The 27,636-nt window shown below is 41.6% G+C and overlaps 1 protein-coding gene across 4 annotated transcripts in view; it reads right to left on the bottom strand.

Annotated features, from left to right (window-relative positions):
- Positions 1 to 27,636, bottom strand: part of atp9b (ATPase phospholipid transporting 9B) — a 61,643-nt gene that overhangs the window by 21,875 nt on the left and 12,132 nt on the right. For all 4 annotated transcript variants that reach the window (XM_034235999.1, XM_034236000.1, XM_034236002.1 and 1 more), the window contains exons 4-14: positions 25,663 to 25,776; positions 24,726 to 24,834; positions 24,076 to 24,134; positions 22,365 to 22,416; positions 13,331 to 13,425; positions 11,250 to 11,330; positions 9,543 to 9,618; positions 7,050 to 7,126; positions 3,269 to 3,429; positions 2,881 to 3,023; positions 911 to 1,026 (exon numbers count right to left, since the gene is read on the bottom strand). In XM_034235999.1, coding sequence (XP_034091890.1) covers positions 911 to 1,026; positions 2,881 to 3,023; positions 3,269 to 3,429; positions 7,050 to 7,126; positions 9,543 to 9,618; positions 11,250 to 11,330; positions 13,331 to 13,425; positions 22,365 to 22,416; positions 24,076 to 24,134; positions 24,726 to 24,834; positions 25,663 to 25,776 — 1,083 coding nt within the window. The remainder of the gene's footprint in view (positions 1 to 910; positions 1,027 to 2,880; positions 3,024 to 3,268; positions 3,430 to 7,049; positions 7,127 to 9,542; positions 9,619 to 11,249; positions 11,331 to 13,330; positions 13,426 to 22,364; positions 22,417 to 24,075; positions 24,135 to 24,725; positions 24,835 to 25,662; positions 25,777 to 27,636) is intronic.

Below are 27,636 nucleotides of genomic sequence, written 5' to 3'. Positions count from 1 at the left end.
AGCCTTTGCAGACCATTCACATGCACAACAACCTATAGAACACACTACTACAGGGAAGGGAACACCACAGAAAAGGACCATTTTAATATCTTTTAAAGATTTAAAGTAAAAATAAGTTTTAGTTAAGAAAAAGTATTATATATAAATACATAAATGGCAACAACTGTTAATTTCTGCCCTAATCTGGGTGGATTGTTTACATTAACAATAGTGCTAAAAATGATTCCTGTAATTATGTCACTGTCACAGTAAATAAAGAGCAACATAGTAAAAATAGCTGGTCAGAGGAATTGCTTCAGCTGCAGCTCTAAAAAGGACTCGTCATTTTTCATTAGCCGAGATTACACATAAGGGTGTGGGGCAGATGGTTTCAGTGCTGAGCAGCTGCTGGAGCTGGCTGAGTATGAACAATATCATTCTGTCAAGACTGCAGCCAGATCTGAGCCACCCGGTGAGGAAAACACTTGCTTACAGTACGAGGACGCGCTGAGGGACACTGCCTGATGAATGAACAATATGGGCTTCTTTCCTGGAAATCTTATCCTTAGCTCAATATAAATATTGATCAATGTGATCTACAGGGAGAGGCGTGAATAAGCAGAAAAACACGAGAGAACACGTTTGTATTTAAATGTATCCTCTCCACGACTGGAAACACATTTTTATGTTGCAAGTGACACGTTTTGCTTTGTTTTGATTGGTTCTGTCCAGTTTTACATACTGGATGATGTAGATTTAACATCATTTATTGGGAATTCATATAATTGTATAGCTAAAGAGAATAAAAGTAGTGGATTCATTCCCAAATGAGTGCTCAAACTTGATGCTATAGTTTTCTGGATGGTGGTGGTCAGAATGTTTACTGAACAATCCAGTTAATTAAGGAATTATAAACGGAAATACATCTTACCTGTGCAGCATATGACTGAGCTATGTGGCTCTGTATCTCGTCCATGGTGTCCGTGCCGTAGGATACTGTGCCCAGGTGCAGCCGCTTGAAGACCATTTCGTTCTGAGTCAATGTGCCTGCAGTTCAGAAGACCAATACAATGTCACAAACTAATAAATCATAAAGAAATTACCCAATCATTATTCCTTTATTGAGGACTGCTCTCATTTCTGTTATAGCAGAACCATCTTAAGCATAACAAGTAAAGCCCAACTGATACTGTATCTTTAAGGCTGGTGTGTGTAGCACAAGTATTATCTTTGTGTGACCAGGGTGCATACTAAGTGGGAAAATGACAGTTTATAAAAAATAAACATGTCAGTGTTCTCTAGTTGACAAACTATAAAAAAGTTTATTTTGTTTGCTATTGAATTTAGACTATAAGAAAATCTAATGAAGGTAAATCAATAACTTAGGATCTTCTGCTCTGTACACATAACGTAATAAGATAAGAATGATATACAAAATATCAGCTGTTTAAGAAATGGGTAAAAAAACCATCAAAGGTGTCTGAATCAAAAAGGCACTATTTCATAGCAAAATAAATATACTTAACATATCTGAAGTTAACAAGCACACACACAGCATTTATCACCAGTGGACTGCCCACAATGCATCACTGTGTGACTGCCTTCTCATTGACCTAATCTCATTACCAATATGGAGTGCATGTCCTCTCTTACTAACAGACATTGCATACAAAAAGACTGAGTGAATGTCCAGACACTAAAAAACAACAACTTTGTAAAACAGAGCAATGGCTTTTTTGAATGGATGTGGGTAGACAGAATGTGTGGCGATGGAGCTTAAAGCTGATTAGAGGGCATCTCACTTCCAAAAACATTAGAGACAGGGGTTAACCAATTCTCTCTGATTGATTGTTTGTTCTTCTTTCCATGTGCTTTAACTATCAACCTGGACAAATAGGCTCTACAGCTAATCTATTCCTACCTAGATCAGCGGGGTAAGACAGAGGAGCATGTTAGGAGCACAGCAGGCGTTTATCACTGATCCACATTGACTAGAATTAGTAAAGAGCAGCCATTTGTTATTAGACAATCAGGACATGATTGTGAAATGAGAGAAGTTGAAGGAACACACATTAGGGAGATTTGTTTGACCTTTTGTCCTTTCTTTTACCTCAGAATGTGTATAACTTAACCACAATTAGGTGGCTGAAACTACATTTGAATACAAATGTATAAATACATTAAATACATAAGTTATTTGTTTATTGTTAAGCAAGTGTCTTGTGTGTGCTACACTAATAATTGCATAAAATCTACAAACAGTGTTACCCTGTACATAGAATAGAGAGGTGCAGTGACGCGTCCTAAAACCCGGAAGTAAGCTGCGCTCGGGTTCCCTCCACAAAAGAGCAATGGGATTTCTCCATAGGATTTTGGAAAATAGCTCGAAATAAGGTCTGTAGAAAATAACCTGTTAGATAAATGCACGTTTTGTTCAGCCGGATAATATTACCCTACTTTTATAATTTCTATTCATAAATCTATCGATCATAAATCTAATCGATAGATGTATGATTCCTAGAAGTTAGCATCACAAGGGCTCCCTTTGAGAAAAAGTAAACTTTCAAACATTCTCCAGAAGGGTTTTTACTGTAAACCGTAAAATAAAATGTGAATCTCTTGTTTACGACAGACCTTATTTCAGGTACCAAAAACACAAAAGAAAAACCCACACAAACCAACTAACTAAGTTCTGGGTTTTAGGATTCATTCCTGCGCTACTCCTATAAAGTCGGATCTTTATTGTTATGATGATTCCAACATCATTTTGCTATCAAGCAGAACAGCAAAAAGAGTTGAGCCTATACTTGGATGCAAAATAGTTGTCCTCTTGAAATCAGAAATAATGTTGCTTTAAGTCAAGAACTGTGAATGTAATCTTCAGTGTGTATGGACAACTACCTGTCTTGTCTGTCAGCAGATAGACCAGCCGGCCCAGTTCTTCTGGGATGGTGCTGGTTCTCACTACAGTGCCAGGGATGTTTTCGTCTTTCATGATCATCCAGCCGTAAGCCGACTTCCCCATGTCCAGATTTACACGCAAACTACCCATAGGAAAAACAAAGCCGTTATCTATCACAGAACTAATAATAATACAACTGTGTCAAAACTGCAACACAAAATTAATGAAATATATTCCATGTTCTAAAGAATGTCTTGTCCAAGAGGAAACAGACGGGAAGCTTGGGATTCAAAGTATTCATCGAAGAACTTTTTTTTTCTTTGTACAACCATACATATTTTATTTTGCCTGTGGTCACAAAATATCAAAACATTGTAAAAAAAGTACCTGATGGGGATGATGTAAGAGAAAAGCACGACAAATCGGAAAAGGTTGCGAAACCAAGGACCCACAAATCCCTGCACTGCTACCATGACAACAGACAAGACCACCTGGGCCAGGAACAGAGCCTTGGTGAGGCGGTTCAGCTCAAGGTCCAGTAAGCCCACCTATAGACAAGAGGTCATAGGTCAGACATCACTTCTTCATCATTGTCCTACTCATTTCCCATTAGCATGGAATTACTCGTACAAAATGAAAATGACATTGTGTGTATTAGGTTTTGATTCTACAGTCCATTGTGGGGGTTTCCTTCAATGGGATTCACAGAATTACCAGAGTAAACATGGTATTTATTTTAGTCATAAATTGTGACTAGAGAAGACTATGTAAGTTCCCCATCTGCTCCCAAAGCCTTACAATATGCTAGACAGAGAGCAAAAACAAAGCCAATGAAAAACACTCTTAGCTGCAGGCTTTTATCATGCAAACCATGTGTACGACATAAATACGTTTGTTTTGTAGTTGCTTTATTTCCATACTGAAGTATTGTCTTTCAATACAACAGAAGGTCAAAAGGCCTCAAAAATAAAGTTCCCATATTGAGATTGGCTTTATGGAAGAAAAAAAGAAAGAAAAGACAAAAAAGGGGGGTCAGAATTGTCTTTTATTTTTCGAGTGTATCTCCCAGCCAATGGAGCATGTGGGAAAAAGATGTCAAATAAAGAAGTGCCCTTCCCCTTTCTGGCAGCGCTCAGAGCAAAGCCCTGTACACAGAGGGCTTTCTTCTGACGCACCACGCTTACAAAAACAGCAGAACATAACATCTCTCCTCCCTCAAATAAAAGGAACTGCTCTGAAAAGAAGGGGAGGGGGCAAGCACGTATAAAAAAGCAGCAGAATTCCTCCGCTGCCCAAACCCCCACCAAGCCCATTCCCCTGAGGACTGCGAGAGCCGGGGGACCAGTGTGACTGATTTATCCGTCGCTGTTAAACTCCCAGTAGCAAGAAAAAAAAGGAAGGGTAACGGGAGCGAGTGGGTGGGTATCTCCCCACCCTGCTGCTTCACTACATGGTTCATGGTTGAGCTATTGAGAAAAATAGGGGGTTTGGGTGGATTAAAATGAAGAAAAATTAAGACAGAGAGCACGCCTGAAAAGCAAAGGATCGCCTTCTGCTCGAACAATGGCGGGTCTACATTTTTCCAAGCCTTGCCGGGGATCAGATGAAGTCATTATTCATTCAGTCAAGGGGGGGGGGAAGGACTCAATTACCTCAACCTAAAGATGCTATCAATGAATTAAAAAAAAAGTGCATATTTTACCCCATTCATCTCCAAGCCATTAAAAGTGAAAGGAATGACTCGACCTGCTTTGTGGCTTGTATTTATGTGTGTGAAATCTGATGGACATGAATATTCATTGAGTTAAAAGCAAAGAATATCAGGAGTTCAGTGAGTAAGTAGCGCTTTGTTAAGGTGCTTGAGACACCGGTGAATCATCCATCCATCCCTAGTCAACCGTTCATCCGGAGACGGGTCACGGAGGTAGCAGTTCCAGCAGAGGGTCCCAAACTTCCCTTTCACTCGCCACATCAAGGTGCTCCCAGGCCAGCGTGGAGATTTAATTCCTGCACCTGGTCCAGGGTCTGGCCCTCGGTCTCCTCCCAGCCGGACAAGCCGGGAACACCAGGATAGGGAGGCAACCGGGTGGCTCCTTTCAACACGAAGGAGCAGCAGCAGCTCTACTCCAAGTCCCTGCCACACTTCTCACCTTATCCATAAGGGACAACTGGAGTAAACCAATTTTGTCCGACTGCATTCAAGACAGTGTTTCCGTTAGAAGAAAAATGTTCGGAGAAAGGTTTAACTACTTTTTACTCTGGGCACAGCCGTAGCAGCCAGGTCGCACTGAGCAAAGGGGCATGTACAACGACAACAGTGGATTTGAGCAAAAGGCAGCTTGTGTAAGGCCCCAAATACGAACTACAAGTATTATTTTTCCTCGCGATATAAAGTCCTGAAGCTCCGCTCCGGTGGCACGGTGTCTTGTTGCGCGCTTGTGGCATTGATGAGAGCGGCTTGTGTTTGATTCTCAGGCCCATCTCACGCTCCATTGACCCCTCACTCAAGAACAACACCCAGAGATACTTGAACTGCTTCACTTGGGGTAAGGATTCATTCCCTACTCTGAGTGGACAGTCCATTGGTTTCCTGCTGAGAGCCATGGCCTCAGGTTTTGAGGTGCTGATCCGGTGAATCAAGGAAAACTAAAGTGAAATTGATTCTTGAGGTCTTAGTAAACTACTTTTTCCAAGAGTTTGATAGACATGTGAAGAGTATTAGAGTATTGAGAGCTGGATATGTACTTCAAACTAACAATCTGTATTGAGCAACAGCCTCTTGTCAATGACATTGTTCTGCCTCTTTACTCGGACAGAGGTCTGTCTAACAATACCGAGACAAAGAGTGAATCTATGTCTGACGTGCTGTCAGATTGATCAAGTGCAGGCATTGTCCCCAGCCGCTGTCACAACAGATTATATGAGGCCAAAACGTTCTTGCGACTTTAGCCACACTGTATCGACTTTCTCCCCCAATCTCCAGTCTCCATATTGGCACTTCTGACATCATCTCCTTGAAATATTGAATTCCTCTCAACTGTCGAGCTTACACAAAACAGAGGCCCCCCCACGCTCAGTTCGACCGGCCACATCAGCGTTCCTAATAAAAGACACTGGTGTCCAAACTGTGCCGCAGTAGTAAAGGGTTGTGTTGTGCCACGTAGAGCTTTAGTGGTGCAGACAATTGTAACTTTGTGTGTAAAAGTAATGTAGCAAAACCACCACCTCTATCAGTTGACCCGTGTCTATCTAGCTCCCCTATCTTCCAAGTAAAGTCTTATATTTAGAATCAGATTTCCATTCACCTCCTCAATCTGAGGACAAAACACTCAATGGGGATTCTGCGGGATTAACTTTCTGCTGCAAATGTCATTTAAATCCTCGGTTAGTTAATTTCCCTTTTGGTTAATTAGCAACCGGCGTTGACCTTTTGCATTGACAGGTCCAACTTTATCTAGAAAGTCAAGGTTAAAAAAGCACCTCGCTACAGTGATTGATTAATGATTAGAGGCAGGGGGAAGAACGATGGCATGGAGGGGGACTTGGAGCAGATGTTACTTTGTGTGTTTCACCCTCTGCAGCTTTTTCTAAACATTTATGTTTATACTGGCATACGATTAAAAGATTGAAGGGCTTTATTGTCATATGCACCGTAGCTACAGTGTAGTTTTTAGAATGAAAATCTTGTTTTTCTTTATTATTTATGAATTGCAAGAAACAAAATTAAGTGTATCTGGTTTGCAAGGATGTCAAACCAAGATATCCCTAATTATTTTTGTTCCCAAGAAAATCGTTACATCCTATGCAGAAAGTAAAACATATACTAAGAAGAGCATTTAGTTTTAATAACAAATATTTCCTAATTCCAGACTCAAAATCTGACGATTTGTTGCTTTTTTCATCATATGTGAAAGTAAACATTCAGGTGTCATATTTGGCTTAAGTAAATTTGGAAGTTTTTTTTAATTGAATTATTTTATACACTTCAATCATATGAATCGATAAGTCAAGAAATTAGTTGGCACATATAAGAAAATGATCATATATAGCATCATGACGTTTTATCCTTCTAATAACATGAATTTTTTTTTTTAATTAAGGCATTCGCGACCAAAAACAAATCCCATAACTTGCCGTTTGTTCTTGCAGAAACAGAAAAAGTATTCACCTTGTTCTTGGCAGAGGATGTGTTCAGTACGCTTCTGGTCTCTTTGCCTGTGTAGATCACCACCCCTATCACCGTGCCTGCCAAGGAGAGAGACAAGGAAAGTAATGCTGCTCATTAACGGCAACACACACACACACACACACACACACACACACACACACACACACACACACACACACACACACACACACACACACACACACACACACACACACACACACACACACACACACACACACACACACACACACACACACACACACACACACACACACACACACACACACACACACACACACACACACACACACACACACACACACACACACACACACACACACACACACACACACACACACACACACACACACACACACACACACACACACACACACACACACACACACACACACACACACACACACACACACACACACACACACACACACACACACACACACACACACACACACACACACACACACACACACACACACACACACACACACACACACACACACACACACACACACACACACACACACACACACACACACACACACACACACACACACACACACACACACACACACACACACACACACACACACACACACGAGAGAAAACACAATAAGGCTGAGCCTAGGCAGTTGTCTCATTGCCACAGACAGGAGTTTAATACGCTTAGACTCTGAGGGCCTCGGCCACCCTATGGAAGCTCATAAAAGCTGATCAATACTCTGCCATCTTTATTTGGCAATTCATTACGGTGGCCTTATTACGGAGGATTAATGAGTCATTAATATTAAATGAGCTTAATGGGGGCGCAAAGCCTGAAATCCCCAAACTATAAAAATGCCAAGAAAGTAAAAATTGGGCAGAAAACAGAACAAGGAAAGTGAAGAGAAGAAAAAGAGGATTGGAGAAGAAAGGTGATGAATTGATGAGTTTCAGAAATATGTGACAAATGGTTTGTGACTCAGCATGCAGAGGGGCTTCAATTTGAATATGTGAACGACTAATTATCTTGTCACAGCTGGACTTGGGGCCTGCATTGGAGGGAATGCACGCTGATCCTGGGGCCACTTCTACCCCGTTTTCACCAAAGCCGTTCCAGGGCCAGATCGGAAGGGCATACGTTTTCCAGTTTTTTTTGTTATAGCATCTATCGGGTGTAATCAATACAACAGGCAAGACAATTCTTAATGAAAAATATGCAGTTAAAATATGCTATGATAGTCAGATTAGCTTCCGTGGCTATGCTCACATCCCACATCGAATACCAGGGATACTTTAATAACGGCATAATGATCCAAAACAGTGTGAATTCAAATGAAAAAAACATTCACTTATGCGGATGGGAAATGTGCATCAGGGGACGTTGCTTGTGTGACAGTGAGTTATTACTTTCCAGCGCCTGTTGCCGAAAAAACAGTGACGTCATGACGTTGCACCATTTGGGATCTTGGAGATGGAAAGCGAAACACGTTCTCTCTTAGAACTAATTGAGAACTAAACAAGCACCAGCATGGAACTAGAACTAAACTGATTTCAGTGGAAAAGGGGTATTCAAGTGCCCAGAATGCCACTAGAGGCAAAGGAAGTGTCCGTCAAAGAGAGGCTTGTGAGGGAGAATGACATTCCTGAGCAGAGATGATGTAAGGGGGTCAAAGTCAGGCTTTTTCTGCGTGTGTGTGTGTGTGTGTGTGTGTGTGGTGTGTTTGTTCTTCTGGTCAAGGTCAGGCCAGAGGGGAGAGCAACACCGCAGATCAATGGTGTGGCCGTCGCCGCGAGCGTCACAAACACTCTCAACTGACACGAGCGTTTCTGTGGGGAATGGCTAAGTTGGAGCGAGGGAGGATTACCTCAACTGTGGGCATTCTCAGAGTTCTTCAAACAAGAGCATAGCAGTAACAAAGCCTTCAAGGTGTAGAGCCATGAAGCGGGGATTGGTATTTGTTCATTTTTTTGCTGTTGAATAAAACTGTTGCATAGGGTTTAAATACATTAGTGGGAATATAAATGTGTCCCTTGTGATCCAAGTTTATCCAGCTGTGTTATACACAATATATTTGAAAGAACCCCTTTAGGTAAAGCAGCGTGTTTTCACAAATATACAGAAAATAACGTAGCCCACATACACAGACAATCCGAAGACTGGCTACTCCCACAAGCACCATCTCCATTTCTTACAGGTTTTTTTTAAATGTATAAACGAGAATTGCTCACAACAACAGGCTTATCAAAACATACTTTTAAATTCAGGGATACAGTATTTTAATGAAGTCTAATGTTTTCAAATTAGACTACCAATAGTAGAGTTTCAATGGGCAGAACTCCATACATAACACTCAACATGAACACAGTCAGAAATGTTACAGTGTTCCTGGTGACCAATACACTGTGTCTGCAATGCATCATGTAGAAAAGTATTATACAGTATCTCATCACAAGATCAAAACAGACTCAAATAAAAAGTGGTCATTTACTCACCAGATGCGACGACTGTGCTGGCCCACAGAGTGTTTTCAATGCTCAGACTCTCGTGGATCTGAGGGTCAGCGTCTTCCTGCAGGAAAAATAAGAAGGAAATAAATGTGTTATAATTATGTGTATTTTTGTTTAAGCTTGAAAGAATACTGCAAGGCTGTATTTTACAGCAGGTAGCTGTGAGACTGTATGGGCACTGTATGCCGTTTAACCTCCTAACAAACAATGATGTATAGGAAGTGTAGTTCAAAAACGTGTTTGTGTAGTTTTTAACTGTAAAAAACTCTAAGTCCCTTAATAAAACCCTTTTGAAATTATTTCTGCAATTAGCCAATTTCTAGTTAGCATTCAATGTTGCCCTGCGGCAGAAAAGAAAAACAAAACCAAGACAATAGAGCCATGAATTTTGCTTTTAGACAGATCAATTGTTTTAATAAAGAAAATGTTTTGTTTGAATTTAACTCTTTCATTTATTGGCTTACATTTTCTTCACAACTAGCTAGATGTATGTGTTTAGGTGGATGACCAACATAGTTAAATGTGTATATATATATTTCGCATTAAGCTGAAATTTGCGCAATAAAAATATTTTATTAAATGATTTGGCAAATCACTTAATCGAGGCAAACAAAACTATCCTGAAAGAAAAACATGTCAGCTGTACCGATTTGAGCAAAACAAGCTCAGTGAGAGTGCATACATCGTGAGCAGAAGGACCGGCTCTGCTGTGCCATTAATTTCCACAAGCACCTGACACAGTAGTGCAGACCGAGGCAATACAGTGGTCCCTTTATCAATACTTTCACTAGATTTGGCATGGCGATAGAGGCTGCTTTTTAAAACAGTATAGAGAGTGCACGTAGATGAGATTTCAGTGATAAATAAGCCCCTAGAGAGCCTCTTGTTTCACCCTCCCCCTCCCCGCTTTTACCCTTCTCTCTTAAATAAAGACGAAAATGGCTTGAGTCAGGAGTGCAGAGTCAAGGCTCCAGTTTCGGCTCAAATTGCCTGCCTGATATGATAATTATGATACCTAAGCACCCACATCCTGTCAATCCCACTCGAACATGGGAAGAGGCGCATGAAAAATAAATGGCAGGTTGCAGAGTGCTTGACCGCCCTGACATTGGTGTTCATAACTGCACAGGGTCTCAATAAAAGACAGCAGAAACAAAGCCACCATATCCGTCTCGAGGAGAGAAAAAAAAGGAAAACCCCTCATAAATAGGTAAGTTCATTTAGTGCGGATCTGTGGGAACCCATTTTTTTCCCATCCTGCCAGGACTAAAAGCACACGCTATGCAAAGGAAGGCCGCGGAGGATGAATGAGCGGAGGAAGTGCTCCCTCACTAAGCCTGGTGTGTGGCCAAGAGTGAAGACGGGCCACAAAGCCTGCCTTTGTACCGGAGCTCTCCTCTCTGTGGGGGCTGCGCTAATCTGCTATTAATAAAAAAAAAAAAGCAGAAGAAAAAAAGAATATCACTGAGCAACAAGCAGGATGGATGGAGCTGGAGCGGCGAGAAGCTGTCTGTGATGTAAGAGGTACGCCTGCTGGAGATAACAACGGGGCCCAGATGGACACACAAGCTCTCATTGTTGCCGCTTGTCAACACACTGCAGTGATACACATCTTCCATGTCAATCCACTTTCTATAGGAAAAACTCTGCATGTGTTTAACAGGTTATAAAAATGTCAACGAGGTACTGTACCCTTGTGAAGTTCCCCTCGAAGCTGTGGATGTCCAGCTGAGGCTTCTGGGCGTAGACATAGGCGCTGATGGAGAAGAGATCCTGAGACAAGGAGGGAAAGGATTTAGTATTCATTTATCAAAATAAAACTCAAGCACAGTCGTATAGTCTTAATTAAAGAGCCCTACTATACTTTTGGGGTTTTCCTGTAGTGTGTTCTATAGGTTTGTGTGCATGTAAATGGTCTGCAAAGACTACAATCCCTGTGTTCCCTCCAGAGGGAGTTTCTCTCCCACACATTCCCCCCCTAGCCCCCCCCCCCACACACACCTGAAACGCCTGCATTGGCACTCCTTTGTTTACTTCTGTATCATAATGACATCACTACGCAACACTTGTGCTTGTATTAGCTAGCGCTCCGACACAGTGTATGTGATAGGCTAAGGGACGGGACATCTTTAAGCGGTTGACCAATCACAACAGAGCAGGCCAGCTAGGCAGTATGAGAAAAATAAAGACCTTTTTGAACATTAGAGCATTTATATAATAAATAAATATGAATATAAACAAATGTTTTAAAAAGTAATACGCTTTAATGTTATAATAATTGTAATTAAATAAGTTCAGTGTCTGTTCAAATCCTATGAAGATAGAAACCTACTCGAGCATTGAAAATCCAATCCTAGTCTTGGAAATATACATATATATTGTTTTCTTATTTTAATCATTATTATGGGTTTTAATATTTGGATTCAACCAAACTTAATGATATAAGCATGTTGAAGCAGTTAAAAGAATAGAAAAATAACCTGAAGAAAGACAATCATAAACACTTAATCATAAGTGTTTGATAAACTGTTCCTTTAAATCATCCTAAAAAATGTGACTGCAGCCTTTGGCCTGTGTAGCACCTAACACCGCCTCTTTTTTAGCCTCAAGTGGAACAAAATTGATTGTCAATATTAAATAATTCAGGCAGGCAGCCTCTGCAGCGGTGTGCTCAGATAGTGTTCTCCTGCTGAACACGGCAGAGCGGTTAGAGAGGAGCAGGGAAGATTATTTTACTGAGGCCCCAACGGAGAGTAGTGTTGCTCCAGCACTTCACAGAGAAAAGCTCAGAGACTCAGAGATCAATGTGGCTGCTGAACAAACAGGACTTATTTAGTCATTTAGAGCTGACACAGGGGTATAATAACACTTAAGGCCAGTGGTGGAATGTAACTAAGTACATTTACTCAAGTACTATATTAAAGTTGAACTGTGAGGTATTTAAACTTTACTTAAGTATTATAATTTTCCGTTACATCTATGAGCGATTGTACTATTTACTCCATTACTTAAATTTGACACTTGTTGTTATTTTATTACATAAGTAATGAGAAGTGTTATGTGTTACATATACTTTTTTCCCACCACTTCTTAATTCTTAATGTTGGCAGTACTCTCAAGATGTTCGTGGCTTTGAAACTTAGCCCAACAAAATTAAATTAAATATCATTGTTTTTATCATAAATTGACAACCTTGCTTTAGTTCAAAGTAATATTGACATATCCAATAGTATTTAGGAAAAAAATCTTTCAGTAATAATCTGAGATGACAGTTCTCTGTGTGCTAACTTCTTAACATAAATAAATTAAGAATCACTTTCTGTGTGAGAGCAATCACAAAATAGCACCATATTGATCTGTTTTACTACACAAAGAGTTAGTATTATAGGCTAAAACTAATTGTTTCAATAACCAATGTAAAAAGAAGGTTGTCTATAGGCTTAAGTGAGGACAACGCTTGTTATCTTCTCGTCTCTTGAAACCTAATATGGATGCCACGGCTCAATCATCGAATGACTTGCTGCAACTTTAATTCTCTGATCACACTAAGTGGCAACAATCGTCTGAGCTGAAATCTTAAGTGTTGAGTATCTGCAGTTAAAGGAAGCGGCCGTCAGGTTCACAATGTTCCCGCTGTCCGTCATCAGTGATTAGGTTTCCATCACAACTTCATCTGAGGAGCAATGCTTTTAGTGATAACACAACACTCATTCACTCGTGCTCAATCCGTTTGTCTGTTACCAGAGATTCACTACATCGTAATGTATCCTCACCCCCACTGCTGGGAGCCGCTGCGTGCAGCACACGGCGACCTTCAGCTTCCAGTCCGTTTCTCCGTCCAGCTGATCTGTTCTGATGAAACAGGAACCTGGAAAATGCAGGACAGAAATTCTATAAATACTGTAAGGCCCCGGCCACACGAGGACGAAAACGGTGTTTGCGTTACTGTTTAGTGTCATATAGACTGTTCGGCCACACGAGGACGACCGAATACGGCACTAAACGACTGCGGAAACGATAACGGGTCCCAAGGTGGATAGAACGGCATACGCAACGCCAGGGGCGGACTGGCCATCTGGAGAATCTGGAGAACTACAGAACGGCCGGTCGACAAGGGCCGTTGACGGCCGGCCGGCCCTTTTAAAATAAATAGTTTAACGTCATCATTTAAGTTGCGCTGACGGCCGACAGAGGGCGACAGCGGCCACTAATGCAGTTGTGTGGTTCTTATCTTTTAATGTTTATTTTATTAGCTTTTCTTTTTAATGACTGATTTTAAATGCCATTTTCTTAATCTCTTTCATTTTTTGTAAAGCACTTTGAATTGCCTTGTGTTGAAAAGTGCTATATAAATAAACTTGCCTTGCCTTGCCTTGCCTTATCTGTCAAATAATCACACGCGAAGAAGAAAAAAGACCGGCCACACGAAGAGAAGGGATTAGACGCCGCGGCAGACAGGGAGAATGAAAAAACATGGATACAAATCAAAGAAAACGAAAAGAAAAGGTGGGGCCGAGAAGGCAATAGAAAAAAAGGTGAAGTCACTCGTAGGTGAAGCATATACATTTTGGCCTTTGACCTTTTTGGCAGCAGCGCTGCTACAAGCACTACCAGCAGCAGCTTAGAACAAGTGCAAGATGATGAAGAGAAGGATGAGGGCGCGAGTTCAGATATACAGCCAGCCTCCTGCGTTCATGATGAGGGACAGAGTTGAGCTGGTGGAAGAACCAGCTCAACTGTCTGGCACATACAAGTGCAGGGCAAGAGGTGGGTGAGAATTATCCCTTGAACTCAGTGGTGCTTTCTCCTGGAGGCCAAGGGAAGCCAGGCTTCGCCTGTTTTTTTGGATTATAGTTATAATTTTAATAAATAAATAAAAACACTTTGTTTAGTTTCGGTAATTATTCTGCCGGCCCGTCTCTCCCCCATTCTCATTGAGTATTTTACAAAGAGTGAAACAGCGCCCCTCTAGATGTTATGGTGAAACAGTAGATTGCACTGTCTGTTGCGAGAGGAGGCTAGCCGAAATTGGCTTCCCTTGGTGAAAAAAAATGGAGGGATTGACCAATCAGATGAGGCTCACGTCATGCCTCACAATCCAATCAAATCGCATCAACTTCAGTTCGTACTGTAACTGTCATCACCGCCCTCAAAAAGTAGCAAGCAACTGAAGCAAGTGCAATTATGGAGGGTGGAGATTTGGAGTATGTCATCAAAAATAATTGTACTAATCTTCCGCTACAGCAGCAACTAAAAATGAAATCTGATGACAGGCCAATGGCCAAACTGGAGCTGTGTACAGAGAGGAAAAAAGGAGCGAATCGGACGTAAAACTTTAAATAATAAACAGCGGATTTCTAACATTTGACATTTCATGTGGCCGGACTGGGTCAGTTTCCAGGGCTGAATTTTAGTCCCAGTCCGCCCCTGCGCAACGCTCTGGGGGGGTCCAACGGCTCTGTGTGTACATAGCCCTATACCAGTGTTTCTCAAACTTTTTCATACCAAGGACCACTTAACCAATAAAAAAATACTCGCGGACCACCTAACTCCACAAATATCCAAAAACAGATTGTTTTTTACAAATCGCCTGAAAATGGTACAAACAAGTGGCCACATGTGTGATGAAGGTGTTGCGCTGGGCTATATCATGCAATTTAAAGTGAAACTTAAGCTCGCTCCATTGCGGAAATATTCCCGCGAGAGTGCGGAAAACTTAAATTTATTTATTTATTTCAAATGTGAAATTTTACCAATATACTCACGGACCACTAGGGGGCGCTCACGGACCACCAGTGGTCCGCGGACCACACTTTGAGAAGCACTGCCCTATACGATCATTTTCTGATAATGATGAGGCAATAGCCCCGCCTCTCCCCACCTCTGCTGCTCACCCCCGCGTCAAAGTAAACTGCACACTGAATTCAGATTATTTATCTTTCTCTCGATATGGACCTAAACGCGAGTGAAGTCTAATCTGACAGGACGGAGACACGCAGCTCTGCTCACCTGCAGCTCCTCCCGCTGTGATGCAGCGGTGAACGGAGCAAATCACACACTTTAGTCAGATCATCACCCTTAGCTATTTTAATTACCTCTCAAACTACCTAAACTAGTTATAGATATGTTTATTTTTACTGTCGGCCGGGTCACTCATTACTGGATCAGCTGCTGCATGAGACAGACACTGACGCTGTCCGAAGAGAGGGAGGAAAAAGAGAGGCTCCGTGTATTTTATTATTATATTATATAGAATTGTTATTCATTTGTTTTAAAGCTCAATAAATAACAAAGAAGACCTTTGACCGGCACTTTTATAATTTTGTCCGGAAGATTTAAACTTTAATACACGTTGACGGCGAAAAACTCTGCCCGGTGTCGGTACCAGATGTGTTCGGGGTACCAGATGTGTTCGGGTGTATTTCCGTCGCATCCGTCATCTGTCATATCCGTCATATTGTAAGGCAACTCAAGAGGGCCATCACGGTCAAATTACGAACATTTAAACATAGCCGACACTTCATTCTTTACTTTGTCCGTTATTATATGTAGAAGATTATACTTTTTCTCCGTCATGTTGTTTCCATAGCAACAACTTCAAACAATAACAACTAACCGCTAGCCGCACAGCTAGCATCACAGCCACTGCTCCGTTTTCGGAGACTTTGCACACGTTTGTCACAAACATTTTCACACGCTAGGACAGTGGTTCTCAAACTTTTTCTGTCAGGCCCCCCCCCCCTTTGGAGAAAAAAAAAGTCGGGCCCCCCCCAACACAAGTCAGGCTCAGTGGCGGCGCCAGAGATTTATTTTGGGGTGCTGTGGGGTAACTTGACGTTTCATAGAGGGTGCTCAAACATTTAGGGTTTCCCATTAATGTACCGGTCGCTACAGTGGAATTTTCTACTGCAACAATCCCCATGCATATTCACAATGTACCCGCGACTGTTACAATGAAGGCTCGATAATCAGCTCACGGCATATAGGTGTAAGCAGGGGTAAAGTGCTATTTTTATAGGTGGTGTGTGGACCTCACATAGGGGGGTCCGGGGGCAAGCTCCCCCGGGAAGATTTATTTTTAAATATTGAAGGGGGACGGATCGGGTAGTGACTGTCACTACCCGATCTGCAGCTCTGCCCGATCTGCAGTGCGCATGTGCGAGATGGTCCGCCATATTGGACAACTCCGTACGGCAACCCAAGAAGGACACTTGACACAATGGCTTTTGGCAAAGCTCAAAAAGAAAACTCGAGAGGGATGAGTTATTGTTATTACAACGTGACTTCACTATTATTTAACAACTCTTTTCATTGGGTTCTTTTATTTGGGTTTAAGTAAATTGTCAGAATAAGTGAGAAATGGATTTAACTTCTGTTAGACAAATATGCCATACATTTTTTTGCTAGGGCCGGGACTTTAACGCGTTAATTAAGATTAATTAATTACACAAAAATTAACGCATTTTAATCGCACTTATTTTTGCACCGCGGAACTTTTCTCACTGGATGAGTTTCAGGCGTACCGATTATACTGGAGCACCAACTAACGTTCATGACTTCAGACAACAACAAACCACAGTGAACAATATGTTGTTTTAAAAAACGGACGGATGGAAGCGTCGATAAGAGCACGGTTGTGTGCAAATTATGCAAAAAGGAATTCGCATATCACCGCAGCACATCAAGCCTCAAGTATCACCTCAATGCAAAACATATAGCAGCTAGCGTGGAAGCTAGCGTGGACGTTAGCCTCTTTTATCGCGTTCACACCAAAAAGAGCCGGTACTAAAATTAGTTCATGAGAACCTTTTTACCCCCACGAAAGTCCCTGCTAGAGAGCAGAGAGCTGCTAGAGAGCAGGGACTTTCGTACGGCTCTCTTGTGAGAAAAGAGCTATATTTCTGATTGGCTGGGCGGATTGCAAACCACGCCCCGTAAAACTCCCAAAAAGTTTTGTGAATTTTATTATCCTCGCATTAGCATTATTAGCATTAGCCCAGCGCAGAAACGCAGAGAGACTAATTTATGGCAACACAAAATAAAACATGGGAGCGGTGGAGATGAGGAGGTGTCGGCGTTCTGGCGATTTACTCGGAAGGCTGCTGGGACTCCCAGCAGCTTCTACTGAAGCCAGTCCCCAACTCCGGGGACTTCGGCGGGACTTTGGGCGGCAGTATACGCCGTGAAGTGGTTTGCGGCCTGCCAGTAAACCCAAAGCAGAAGAAGAAGAAGTGACGTCAGCGGCTTCATTTGCCTAATCCACCCCCAAATTCAAAGAGTTCTCATGAACTAAATTCTCATGAACCTTTGTGGGAAAAGTACTGCGGTGTGAATGCACCTAATGGTATACTAAAATCCATGTGAAAAAAATTGCTTCTCACTGTTCTCAGGTCAAATATTTATATGTGATTAAAAATGCGATTAATTTCGATTAATTAATTACAAAGCCGCTAATTAATTAGATTAATTTTTTTAATCGAGTCCCGGCCCTAATTTTTGCATACATTCACAGTAAATATGTATTCAGTATGATAGCTGTCTAACAGAAGTTAAATTCTTTTCTCACTTATTCTGACAATGTACTTAACCGCAAATAAAAGAACCCAATAAAAAGAGTTGTTAAATAATACTGAAGTCACGTTGTAATAACAATAACTCATCCCTCTCGAGTTTTCTTTTAGAGCTTTGCCAAAAGCCACTGTGTGAAGTGTCCTTATTGGGTTGCCGTACGGAGTTGTCCAATATGGCGGACCATCTCGCACATGCGCACTGCAGATCGGGCAGAGCTGCAGATCGGGTAGTGACAGTGACACCTACACCCAAGCCCCCAGGAAGTGCGCCGGACTCAGATGAAAATATTCGTGCTGGCCAAACGGCGGTACTACACTTCCGTTTGGTTGCCAGGCTCAGAAACACTTGTTCCCATTGACTTACATGGGGAAAGAGTGGTCTGTAAATCGTTGGATACTTTTTTTTAAACTAAATAAACTACCCAGTATGAACACTTGTTTTGCCCTTATTAAAAACATTCGTTCCTCAAGTTGTAATAATGTGCTAATAACGTTATTCTGAGAGTTATTTCCCTCTGCATTATGAACGCGCATCTAACCCACGGGACCGCGCCGCCCGGCACGTTCATGTTACGTGTCCCGACCAATCAGAGCACACTGTGCTCACAGGGAGGGTGGGGGCTGGAGCTATTGGAGCTACAACGAGCCGTTAAAGACAGAGAGTGAAAGGCAGTGAATACAATACACTGGCAGACAGCCAGGACCGGAGCATTTGTTGACGGTTGGGGATTTTGAAGTTCGGAAACTATCACCGTCACTGGAAATGTAAATTTCATTGTGTTATTATAACAATGTGATCTCATGATTCTTCTAATAGTAGTGGGGACCTGCTGTAAGCTAGCTAGCTCATGTAGCTAACCTAGTCATTTCAAATATACTGACGGAATAATTGCAATTATGAAACAGGCTAGGGTCAGCGAGAGTGGCAGTTGGCCAACTTTATAATCCCTGAACGTCAACAGCTGCTTCGGTCCCAGATGTGTGCTTCACTTTTTAGAGTCCCTGTTTTCGATCTGTTTTGAGCTTAATAATAGCCGAGTATGAAGTAGTCCCAGTATTTTTAGAACGTAGTATTTTTACTTTTACTCAAGTAAAGGATCTGAGTGCATTTTCTATCTCTGTGCAGAGTAAGGGTAAATGCTAAAACAAAGCCTAATTGTAGCTAAAGAAGTGAAAAGTCATTAAGCCTGTGAACTGATTTGGTAATGTTAGTGAGTAATCGATCTAAAGTTTGATAATATTAGACTCTATAAGCTCATGGTCGTGCCAGTTAGGCAGAATCAGAAAATTCCTCAAGGGTGTTACATTTGTAATGACTGCAAAATAAATGTGGTTTTTTATGGCTGTTTCACAATTTCACACAGATAATTTAGTATGATTTAAAACATATTAAATTAAAATTCAGCATATTTTGTATCCATTTGCTAAGAGATTGTGCTGCTGAGGAGGTTTATTACAGCATACAATACTTATTGTCATGTGCCCAGTAGGCCTTAGTTTAACTACATTTCTGAACATTTTCTAATAATAAAGTAAAAAAAACAAATCTAGACAAATCATTAGACATCTTTGTCAGAAATCGTATATACACTGAACAAAAATATAAATGCAACACTTTTGTTTTTGCTCCCATTTTTCATGAGATGAACTCAAAGATCTAAAACATTTTCTATATACACAAAATAACCATTTCTCTCAAATATTGTTCACAAATCTGAAAAAATCTGTGATAGTGAGCACTTCTCCTTTGCCGAGATAATCCATCCCACCTCACAGGTGTGGTATATCAAGATGCTGATTAGACAGCATGATTATTGCACAGGTGTGCCTTAGGCTGGCCACAATAAAAGGCCACTCTGAAATGTTCAGTTTTATCACACAGCACAATGCCACAGATGTCGCAAGTTTTGAGGGAGCGTGCAATTGGCATGCTGACAGCAGGAATGTGCACCAGAGCTGTTGCCCGTGAATTGAATGTTCATTTCTCGGCCTCACAATCGCAGACCACGTGTAACCACACCAGCCCAGGACCTCCACATCCAGCATGTTCACCTCCAAGATCGTCTGAGACCAGCCACTCGGACAGCTGCTGCAACAATCGGTTTGCATAACCAAAGAATTTCTGCACAAACTGTCAGAAACCGTCTCAGGGAAGCTCATCTGCATGCTCGTCGTCCTCATCGGGGTCTCGACCTGACTCCGGTTCGTCATCGTAACCGACTTGAGTGGGCAAATGCTCACATTCGATGGCGTCTGGCACGTTGGAGAGGTGTTCTCTTCACGGATGAATCCCGGTTTTCACTGTTCAGGGCAGATGGCAGACAGCGTGTGTGGCGTCGTGTGGGTGAGCGGTTTTCTGATGTCAATGTTGTGAATCGAGTGGCCCATGGTGGTGGTGGGGTTATGGTATGGGCAGGCGTATGTTATGGACGACGAACACAGGTGCATTTTATTGATGGCATTGTGAATGCACAGAGATACCGTGACGAGATCCTGAGGCCCATTGTTGTGCCATTCATCCACGACCATCACCTCATGTTGCAGCATGATAATGCACGGCCCCATGTTGCAAGGATCTGTACACAATTCCTGGAGGCTGAAAACATCCTAGTTCTTGCATGGCCAGCATACTCACCGGACATGTCACCCATTGAGCATGTTTGGGATGCTCTGGATCGGCGTATACGACAGCGTGTTCCAGTTCCTGCCAATATCCAGCAGCTTGGCACAGCCATTGAAGAGGAGTGGACCAACATTCCACAGGCCACAATCAACAACCTGATCAACTCTATGCGAAGGAGATGTGTTGCACTGCGTGAGGCAAATGGTGGTCACACCAGATACTGACTGGTTTTCGGACCCCCCCAGACCCCCCTAATAAAGCAAAACTGCACGTTTCAGAGTGGCCTTTTATTGTGGCCAGCCTAAGGCACACCTGTGCAATAATCATGCTGTCTAATCAGCATCTTGATATGCCACACCTGTGAGGTGGGACGGATTATCTCGGCAAAGGAGAAGTGCTCACTATCACAGATTTTTTCAGATTTGTGAACAATATTTGAGAGAAATGGTTATTTTGTGTATATAGAAAATGTTTTAGATCTTTGAGTTCATCTCATGCAAAATGGGAGCAAAAACAAAAGTGTTGCATTTATATTTTTGTTCAGTGTACAAACATTTAAAACACATGCTTAAAGTCTTTACATTTAAAATAAATGAACCAACTTGACCTTAATTTGTGTTTAGTTCAAATGAATTAATATAATATATTTGTAGTAATATTTGTGCTGGTAATTATATGTTGATCTGATTCTTATCATTGTTAGTGTGATATAGACTACTTGATTGTGTGTGTACCTGCTCAAGGTCTCAGATGGAAATGAACTAATAACTAAATCAGCAGAAATCATATCTTCTCTTTTCGGAGATGGTTGTATTGTTATGCATGGTCCTTGTTAAGTAAAAACATGGTATTATTTGTAATAACATAGCATATATCAATCACAAACTGCATGGTACATCGCAGCCTGTAGCAGATCCAGAGCAAGTGTGGCTGCTACGGACACCGCAGGGTCCGATAAACGTTGAGCAGTCGTGACCTGTATTGATCTGAGGTAATATTACATATGAAACTGATGGATGAGAGCAACTATTTGACAGAGGGGGTAAAGGGCAGCTATAAACCATCCCTGGGGGGATCACTATGATGGAGGACATTAAGGAGGAGGATTCATGCTTTGCTTCTGCTGAACCGGCACTAAAGCATCACTCACGTGTGTGTGTGTGTACAAGCATGCGAAATATAAAGATGTGTTTATGTAAGAGTGTGTTTTTTAAAGACATCAACAACTCCCTGCCAAGCATATTGGCACATCAAAGATTGATGGAAATGATGTCCTCAGAACATTTCCTGCCGATGCCCCTCAGGAAGGAGCGAGAATCTGACGCAGCTTATTGATTCATTGGAATTCGCATCATCACTCACTGGAAGAATGTGACATAAATCATATGAACCACGAGCTGCCTCGGAGATGATGCCACAGGACTGGTGGTGTGTGAAGTCACATTCGCACCCAAATCATCTTGACACTTTTTCGTCAAAGTGCTACGTTTATTCTGTCTGTTAATTGTATATTTGTATTTATGTTTCATTTACTGCGATGATTTATGAATGTAATTTGATTTAAAGAGCGTCATTCATTTGGGAGGAGTCCTTGTTTCAGCCCTTTACACTCACCGTTTTTCTCCGATGTTCTCAGGAATATCATGTCTGCAGGAATCCTTTGGTTCTGCAAAAAGGAAGATAAAAAGCCTTTTAATCGTGGAGTGTTACTGAGCACTAAGGCAGAATCTTCCTGAATAATTAAACAAGGTCAATACCTTGGGTGAAGGAGAAAGCGTTTTTTTAAAGTCAGTCTAATGGAAATTGTACTTAATAGAAGCAGCTGGATTTCATGTTGGCTGAAACTGAAGATCACAGGCTTAACAGGTGGGTGGGAGTTTCAAATAGTACCAAAAGCACATTGTAAGTTTCAATTCACAATGAAGCACAACTCAACTGAAATCAACACTGTGCTTTAAACTCTGTTAAGTTATTAAGGGATTTCCCTTTCCTTTAGTGTGTTATATAGCTTTTCCTGCATGTAAATCGTCTGCAAAGGCTAAACTTATTGTAAGTCGCTTTGGATAAAAACGTCAGCTAAATGCAATGTAATATAAACCCAGAGCCCAGTCTGCTCTGATTGGTTAGCTGGCCGGCTATGATTGGTCAACCACAAAGACATAATAATAATAACTTGAATTGATATAGCGCCTTTCGTAACCCCAAGGTCGCTTTACAAAGAAACATACAAGGACAAGACATAAAACATAATAAAAACATAAACATAAAACAGGGGGCAGAAATGGAAGTGTAAGTGGGGGGGGGGGGGGGAGTGAGTTATTGTTGGAAGGCGATGTTGAACAGATGAGTTTTAAGGGTTGATTTGAAGATGTTGAGAGAAGGGGCGTTGCGGATTTCTGCAGGGAGGGAGTTCCAGAGGGTGGGGGCAGCGACACTGAAGGCACGGCCCCCGAAGGTGCGGAGGCGTGAATGGGGAATGGAGAGCAGGCCGGAGTCTGAGGATTGAAGGGTGCGGGACGGGATGTATGGGTGGAGGAGATCTGTGAGGTACTGAGGGGAGAGGGCATGGAGGGATTTGTAGGTCACGAGGAGGAGTTTATAGGTGATGCAGGACTTGACCGGGAGCCAGTGGAGGTTGAAGAGAGTGGGGGTGATGTGCTCCCAGGGCTTGGTGCGTGTGAGAACCCTGGCAGCTGAGTTCTGTATGTACTGGAGCCTGTTCAGGGTTTTGCTGGGAACCCCGGACAGGAGTCCGTTACAATAGTCCAGGCGTGAGGTAATGAAACAATGTATCAGCTTCTCAGCAACAGAGTCGGACAGTGATGGCCGGAGTCTGGAAATATTTCTGAGGTGGAAGAAGGCTGATTTTGAAACGGATTTGATGTGGTTTTGAAATGAGAGGGTTGAATCCAAGACAACACCAAGGTTGCGGATCTGAGGGGATGGGGAGATGATGGAACCGTCGATGTTGAGGAGCAGATCTCCAACCTTCCCGAGCAGTGCCTTGGGGGCCACAACCATGAGCTCAGTTGTATCACTGTTTAGTTTGAGTAGGTCCCGTCTCTTAGCTAATTATGTACAATGTGTTGTAGTGCAAACCAATAGAAGCGTGAGAGTTACATAGTGATGTCACTGTGTAACAAATGTAAACAAAGGAATCAAATGAAGGAGTTTCAGGCTTTGGGAAGTGTGTGGGAGAGGAACTGGACATTTACACATGAAACCTACATAACACACTACAGCAAAAAGAAAACCCCAAAAGCATAGTAGGCCCCTTTAAAATCCGTGCATACAGAAATATCTAGAGGAAACAGTAGAGATTTACCTTTTCAACGATGATCATGTCCCCAACTTGTATGTCGGAGCTCTTAACAGGAATTTGACCTAAGGAAAAAGCCAAATGAAATGAAGAAAAAACACTCAAATGATACCTTTCTTTTTTAAGACATGCTATGAGTATTTGAATAACTACGAAATAAACTGAAGGTATTGATTTCAGGCTCTTAAAACCACAACCCACTTTTCCGTCTCACTTTCTAACAGATTGGTTACCTCCTACAGGATAATGTAATACCCCTCTGTTTGCATCTCTGGTCAGAGGCATAGACAAAAACAATGGCACATAGGGTCACTCTCAATTATATTGCCTCAATATCCTCCAAACCCTTCTTCTAGCTGCGTACATGCACACGAGCACATGGAGAGTGTGAGAGCTGCAGCCTCAGGTCACAGATAGCACACAGGGGGATTTCACCACACGATCAACAAAGGGACAGATCTTAGATCATACGGTCTTGAGAAAGTGAGAGAAGGAAAAATCAATGCAATTACAGCGAGAGGAATGACTTCTGTTACAAGTGTAGATCCCGTGGAGTGCCGTCTCTTTAATTGCACGGGGAGAGAATATCCGTTATCATAATGTCAGCAAACAGTTACAGTCATGAGGAGGAGAGTGGATGGATGTCTCTCACTAACCTCGCACTGTGAGCTTGCTATACAGTTGAGAGTTCATCTCTTTGTCCCGTCGGTAGCGCCGCATTTCGTCCACAGCCTCGCGCACCATCGTCACGGTTAACACAAAACCCTGAGACACAGAAGGTAGGGCACAACAGATTCAAGTCAGCAAGATCATTCAGAAAGCTACGTTAATATTAGAGCTGATGAACGGGACACATAAAGCTGACCTTTACACACAACAACGGTTCCTTTCCAACTGTATTAACTAACTGAGAACAGCCGTAACTTTGAAATTGGTCCTTTTATGTAAAATAATAGAGTTTATTTACAAATGAGGTCACAACAATACAAGCCGTTTGCCTTTGCTTCTTACATGAAGAATTATTTCCTTTTTTTAGCTTGATCATTATTACATCTTGACGGAAACAGAAACAAATGTAGTTTAAAACTGTCTCAATGGGATAAAAAGATGACTATAAAGTCATAAGTAGGTGATTCATCTGAATTTAAATGTGTTAATAACAATTATTCTAACTATACATATAAATGCAGATTAATTTCTGTGTCCAAGTGTCAAAAACTGAAATGATTGTCTACCATCAAATCAATTGACAATTCTTCAATAAACTAATCATTTTAATATTCAATTATATACACAAAGGCCTTCTTGAAACTCAACCTATAATGCATAGAGCACTTTTCATACACTAACGATACCAGTTTTACAAAAAACTAATGTTTAAAAAATACCAACACATAGACAGAGCAACACATGACTGTGTTTAATAAAAACACTTAATAACTCAATTAAATTCAAAGGCAAACTAAAAAGGCAGGTGTTGGGTAGGCCGTAAAAGAAAAAACACTCTCCAACTAGCTTCCATTGCATTTCTATGAGAGACTAACACATTTTTCATACAAATCAATTGCAGAGATCAAACTGAAGTGCATTTACCAGCGGTGCCCAGTACGTGTAGAGGTATCCAATCTTCAGGGATGGCACAAACTGGGAGCAGGCCACCACCAGGAAGTAGAGATTGAGGAAGAACTTGAACTGCTGGTAGAGAACCTGAGAGCAGAGGAGAGGATTCAGAGAGGTGAGGGAACCTGTCAGCGAGGCGGGTCAGAGACCATGACAGCTGCCAGCGAAGACAAAGAGGATGCCGCCGCAACAGATGGGTTACTGTACCAGATCCAAGAGGGAACAGGATACATGTTAATGCTGTTAACTTTACATTAACCTGATGGAAACTGTGGCACTCTGAGAACTTCTGTTACACATGGCATTCAGGGTGAACATTTCCCCTGACATGGTACCTTTGAGAAAGCAGTAGTGTGCAGTACTTAGGTCCAATTATCAGGTACTTATATTTTACCTGAGTATTTTCATTTGATCCTACTTTGACTTAATTTTAAGCCAATATTCTACTTTTTACACCATTTATCTGAAAGCTTGAATCACTAGTTACTTTATGAATTCAGATTGAAAGCTGATATACAAAACATGTATGAATTATGAAATAATCATGGACTTATAGGTTAAAATTAACAGCAGCAGAATAAAAAGTAGTAAAAGTTAGCTCCACATTTAACAGCCGTTGCCAAAAACCAAGCCCCCAGGAAGTTCGCCGGGCGTTGAAGCAAATGTTAGTAGTGGCCAAACGTTGGTACTACAACTACAGTGTCAGTCCCATTGACAAGAGACATCTGTAAATCAGCGTAAAATATTTGTTTAGATCAATGATCCACCAAGTGCACACACGTGAATAGCCTGTATTCAAATAATTTGTTCTTTAAGTTGTAAAATGCGCTAAAAGCAGAATCAAAGTTTTTTTCCATCCATTCATTTTACTGAGCTGAGACACTATGGGCCCAAGACCCCGGTTGATCCAGAATGTATTTGAATCAACAATGGCTCCATGTTTGGCTTCATGATCCACTGAGCAACTTTCATAGGAATGACCACTGAAGGACAAATACAGGACTTCTGATTCTCATTCTGATCAATTAATAATCATAAACCATTGATTTTATTCATATCGATCTGAAATGAGCTTTTACACTACACAAGTACTTCTACTTTCGGAATGTAGGTGTATTTGATACCAATACTCTTTGTATTTCTATCAAAGTAAGATGAAGGCTTGACTTTTACTTCTAACAGAGTATTTTTACATTTTGTTATTGCTACTTTCACTTAGGTATAAGATCTGAGTACTCGTTCCTCCTCTGGTATGATGTCTGTTGGTGCCTATGCTTTGCAGAACAAAAACAGCACAAGACAAACAGGACTGATCACCACAATAATGGATAAAGAAGGAACTTTCTTAAATCACGCGGAGCAAAGTGCCACCAGGCTGTGACTTACCGGGCTCTTTGCTAATGGGCCATCCATCAACAGGGATCTTGGTATCCCATTCATCTAAGGTCACATTTTGAATAATGTTTGCAATAATGAGAGTCCTGCATCTCGTCACAGATTATCAGAGACAACGGGATCAATGCACGGCTCTCGACGGTTAATGAACCCCCTGACCTTTAGGGAAAAATGCTCACTGCTAAACTCAATTTGTGTGTGTTTAATAATTCATCGCAGAGGGAGAAAAACAGAGCCGTTGTGTTCGCCATCGACGAGAATATCTGCGTCTCTAACAGACAGTTGACATTTTATTGCCTGGGCCAAAGGCGCTCCTCCTAATCATGGAACCGTTTGGTTTTTAATAAGTAAGTCTGATGGATCTCTTATGTCCCCTACAGTGTAAACCCTCGCCTTAATGACAGAACAGTTAACTATTAGACCAAGTGCAGGCTACTGTGCTTTACATAATACACATATTTCATCTGGATGAAGTAGGGATTATAAAACAGTGGGAACATTGACTCAAAACAGCCGTAACGTCTACGTTTGTACCGAAGATCAGAGCATGAA

The sequence above is a fragment of the Gymnodraco acuticeps genome, unplaced genomic scaffold (genome assembly GCF_902827175.1).
Source record: "Gymnodraco acuticeps unplaced genomic scaffold, fGymAcu1.1, whole genome shotgun sequence".
Classification (NCBI taxonomy): Eukaryota; Metazoa; Chordata; class Actinopteri; order Perciformes; family Bathydraconidae; genus Gymnodraco; species Gymnodraco acuticeps.
Note: the sequence above shows the minus strand (reverse complement) of the source record. Positions and strands in the feature narration are given on the sequence as shown.